The following is a 4,294-nucleotide window of genomic DNA, read 5'->3' as shown; positions in this document are numbered from 1 at the left end:
AATGGCAACCCACTCCAGTGTTCTTGCCTGGAGAATCCCAGGGACGGGGGAGCCTGGTGGGCTGCCGTCTCTGGGGTCGCACAGAGTCAGACACGACTGAAGTGACTTAGCAGCAGCAGCAGCAAACACTCGTAATTCTGAAGGAGCCTGAAATATCATATGCCAGGCCCCGGTGTCACCCTTGGAGAACCTGTAATCTCAGTCTCTCCTGATCCATCGAGAAACCCAAGATACCTCCAAAATATCAGGTGTAATCCCCGGGACCCTCAGGTCTTTGCTTTTCCCCATTCTGCGGCTCTGAAATCCCTGACAAGGCCCACAGGGATCACCCTCAAAGCAGAAATCTCCCACAGACTCAAAATATCAGACACAGCCCCCAGGAAGTCCAGAATTCTGACAGAACTCTCCTATGAGCCCCAAATCATGCAGTCCTGGTGGCCCCAGGAGCCACCGGCCTGATTTTCCAGGGCTTCTAGGATGTGCCTTTTTCAAGAGTCTGCCAATTTCGGGCATAGTCCCCGGGACCTCAGACTGGGACCTCACAGCCTGGGCCCCACCCAACCCCGCACATCCCAGGGGTTGCCTGAGATACTCATCATGCCTCAGATGTCTGACCCCAGACCTGCTCCCACAGGCTCCACGGCTCCTATGAGGTGATGCGAGGCGGCCACATGAATGAGGCTTTTGTGGACTTCACAGGGGGCGTAGGTGAGGTGCTTTACCTGAAGAAGGACACTCCAAACCCTCCGGGCCTCTTCTCCATCCTGCGCCATGCCCTGGCCAAGGAGTCCCTCGTGGGGGCCACTGCCCTGGTGAGAGAGTCAGACTCCCATGACGACCGCCCCCACACCAGGATCTGAGCACAGTCATGACTAGAAGGAGGCAGTGTCCTGTGTCCTTCTCCTCTCTGCTTTCACTGTTGGCTTATTCTCTCCCACAAATATAACACGAGCCAGTCAAAAGGACATCTGTTTGCTCTCAGAACAAGTTAAGCTTCAGCCACAGCTGGATCCAGGTGCTTAGTGGATGTTGTGAATGTGTTTTTTTGTTTTTTTTTTTTAATTCCTGCTTCTGGGTTAGAGTCACTTGCAAACTTTTCTCTCAAGGGCACAAAAGTGACCCCCACAGAGGCAGGTTCCTCCTACTGCTCAGGTGGTATGTGCTTAGTTGCGCGGTCATATCTGACTCTTTGCGACACCCACGGACTGTAGCCTGCCAGGCTCTGTCCGTGGAATTTTCCAGCCAAGAATACTGGATCAGGTTGCCAGTTCCTACTCCAGGGGATGACTCGGGGGTCTAACCCGAGTCTCTGGGGTCTCCTGCACTGGCAGGCAGATTCTTTACTACTGCACCACCTGGAAGCCCATACTCAGGTGGGAGGAGGGTGAAAAAAAAGTGCCTCTTAGAAGTTCCACGAACGTTCTGTGATTGCTTTTCATGGGCTCAGTTTGGGTCATATGTCCATCTGTGACCTGATCCCATACTCATACACTGAGCCAGTCTAACTCATTCATTTGCTTAATCCTCTGCTCAGTTATTGATTGTCTTGTGCATTTCTCTGCCTCTTTTCCTCTCTGTTCTGTATTTTTCTTTCTGTTCTTGTTCTGTATCTTTCTTTGTTCCCATTTCTCTGTCTCTCTCATCTATTTTAGTCTCTTGTCTCCATCTGCCTCTCTCTCTCCCTTCTCTTGCCTTCCCTCCCCAACTCCCAGACCCTCTCGGAGTTAGGTGCTCTGGGTGACTCCTGTCTTGGTGACAGGAGGTGGCAGTGCAGAGAGGAGCAGCCACCCTCCTGTCCCCCACTGTGGTTCACTGTCCCCTGTCCTCTGCCCAGAGTGATCGGGGTGAATACCGGACAGAAGACGGGCTGGTGAAGGGACATGCATATTCAGTCACGGGCACACACAAGGTGAGGAATCCCCAGGGTGGGCTGGCAAGGTGTGTCTGGGCACCAAACTCCCCACTGACGATGCCTCCTTAGGTGTCACTGGGCTTCACCAGGGTGCGGCTGCTGCGGCTGCGGAATCCATGGGGCCGAGTGGAGTGGAATGGGGCCTGGAGCGACAGGTGGGATGGATCTGGGGTGGGTGGGTGGCTCGGCTCCCCCCCGCCCACCCCTTACACCTCAGTCTCTCCAGCTGCCCACGCTGGGATGCGCTCCCTACAGAGTGGCGAGATGCCTTGCTGGTGAAAAAGGAGGATGGTGAGTTCTGGTGAGTGGGGCAGGGTCCCAGGTCTGCCTGGGCAAGGGGTGCCAGGCTACTGGGGTCAGGGAGGGGGCAAGCCCCACTTGAAGGGACACGGGAGAAGTTCATGGGGATAAGTCCTAAGTGGCAGAGAAACTGACCATATCCGTGGTAATTTGGGAAGCTGGGTTCTATTTTGGGGAGCTGAAGAATTAGCAGTAATATTAGGGGAATTGGGAAGCATAGTAATCTTCAACAGGTTGAAGAGATATTTAGCACAATTGAGGGATAGTTGGTGACATCGGGGGCATTTCTTGAAATTGGCAAATTGAGGGGCTGAAGGATGCTTGTTAGTAATAGAGAGTCTGAGGTCTCAATATTTGGGGAGAAATCTAGGGGAGCCGGTGGCGCTAGTGGTAAAGAACCCACCTGCTGATGCAGGAGGTAAGAAACCTGGGTTCAATCCCTGGGTCGGGAAGATCCTCTGGTAGAGGGCATGGCAACCCACTCCTGTATTCTTGCTGGAGAATCCCATGAACAAAGGGGCCTGGCAGGCTGCAGTCCACAGGATCACAAAGAGCGGGACACCACTGAAGTGATTTTGCACAGCATGCACTAGGGGAGCTGGAGGGGTCTAATTTGGGGGTCTGATGTGTAACTGGCAACATTTAAGGAATTCAGGGGGCTTTGTGATTGAGGGGGTCATGGATAATTTGGGGGACTAGGGCCCTGGGGAGGTGAGGGCCCGGGCAGGGTCTGACCACCAGCCACCGTCCAGGATGGAGCTGCTGGACTTCTTCCGCCACTTCGACACCATCCAGATCTGCTCGCTGAGCCCCGAGGTGCTAGGCCCCAGCCCGGCTGGAGGCGGCTGGCACATCCACACCTTCCAAGGCCGCTGGGTGCGCGGCTTCAACTCTGGTGGGAGCCAGCCTGGTGCCGGTGAGGCCTGAAGGGGGCCCCAAAGGCAAGGAGGGGTGGGGCTGTGGCAGGCTGGGTAACCCTGTCTCTCTGTCCTTTCCTAGAAACCTTCTGGACTAACCCCCAGTTCCGGCTGACGCTGCTGGAGCCTGATGAAGAGGATGAGGAAGAGGATGGGTCCTTGGGGTGCTGGGGGGCAGCAGGGGCACGGGGCCCCGCACGGGGTGCCCGCACCCCCAAATGCACTGTTCTCCTGTCACTCATCCAGCGCAACCAGCGGCGCCTGAGGGCCCAGGGCCTCAGATACCTGACCGTGGGCTTCCACGTGTTCCAGGTGGGACCCCGGGCTGAGCAGAGGCAGTGGGGGGCGAGGGGAAGACACAGAGGCATGGAGGTACAGGAGGCCAAGGCGGGATCCGAGGGGGTGGAGAGGGGCTGGGGAGGCCGAAGGGGTAGTGGATGGGGGCCAAGGGTCAGGGTCAGGAGACAGTTGAGGACGTCAGAGATTCAAGGAGAGGCTGAAGGGCTAGGGAGTGCGCAGAGAGAGACTGAGGGGCAGAGGGCAGAGGGAAAGGAGTCAGAGAAAGGGCTGGAGAAAAGGCTGAGGAGTTGGGAGTGGACCCAGGAGCAGAGAAGGCACTTGAGGGCACAGACGGGAGGGGGTGGGCAGGAGGGGCTAGGTCAGGAACTAAGGGGCAGGGCCTTTAGAAGGGGTGGGGTGGGAAGAAAAGAGGCAGGGATGTGGAGGCAGCAGGGAAGGGCTCCGCCCCTTGGCCCTGACTCCCCTGGCTCTTCCTTCTTGCAGATCCCAGAGGAGGTGGGTATCAGAAAGGACCCCCAGATTCCATCCATCCCTGAACCAGCCCCAGCGGCTCCTACAACCTGGGGGCCTGAGGCGCACTTGGGGTGATCGGTGACCAGTGGGTTTGTCCAGGGTGGTGTGGAGGGTGCAGTGGGTCGGAGGTCGGATGGGGTGAACTTGGACGGTGGTGGTCACGCTGCCTTATCCCCCCCAGCTACTGGGCCTGTGGGACTCCCCGAGGAGTCGCACGCATTTGTCCGGCCTGCTGCGCGCCGACCGCTCACCATTCTGCGCCCGCCGCGACGTGAGCCGCCGCTGCCGCCTGCGCCCGGGCCACTACCTGGTGGTGCCCAGCGCCGCCCGTCGCCGGCGATGAGGCCGACTT

General features: G+C 57.6%; 1 protein-coding gene across 1 annotated transcript in view; it reads left to right on the top strand.

Annotated features, from left to right (window-relative positions):
• The window catches only part of CAPN12 (calpain 12), a 13,868-nt gene that overhangs the window by 2,315 nt on the left and 7,259 nt on the right, over nucleotides 1-4,294 (top strand). The window contains 9 exon segments of the mRNA XM_010849315.1: nucleotides 635-812; nucleotides 1,835-1,909; nucleotides 1,982-2,067; nucleotides 2,139-2,213; nucleotides 2,965-3,128; nucleotides 3,212-3,441; nucleotides 3,913-3,924; nucleotides 4,124-4,273; nucleotides 4,275-4,286. Coding sequence (XP_010847617.1) covers nucleotides 635-812; nucleotides 1,835-1,909; nucleotides 1,982-2,067; nucleotides 2,139-2,213; nucleotides 2,965-3,128; nucleotides 3,212-3,441; nucleotides 3,913-3,924; nucleotides 4,124-4,273; nucleotides 4,275-4,286 — 982 coding nt within the window.

Source organism: Bison bison, unplaced genomic scaffold, assembly GCF_000754665.1.
Source record: "Bison bison bison isolate TAMUID 2011002044 unplaced genomic scaffold, Bison_UMD1.0 scf7180017864280, whole genome shotgun sequence".
In the NCBI taxonomy this organism is placed as follows: Eukaryota; Metazoa; Chordata; class Mammalia; order Artiodactyla; family Bovidae; genus Bison; species Bison bison.
Note: the sequence above shows the minus strand (reverse complement) of the source record. Positions and strands in the feature narration are given on the sequence as shown.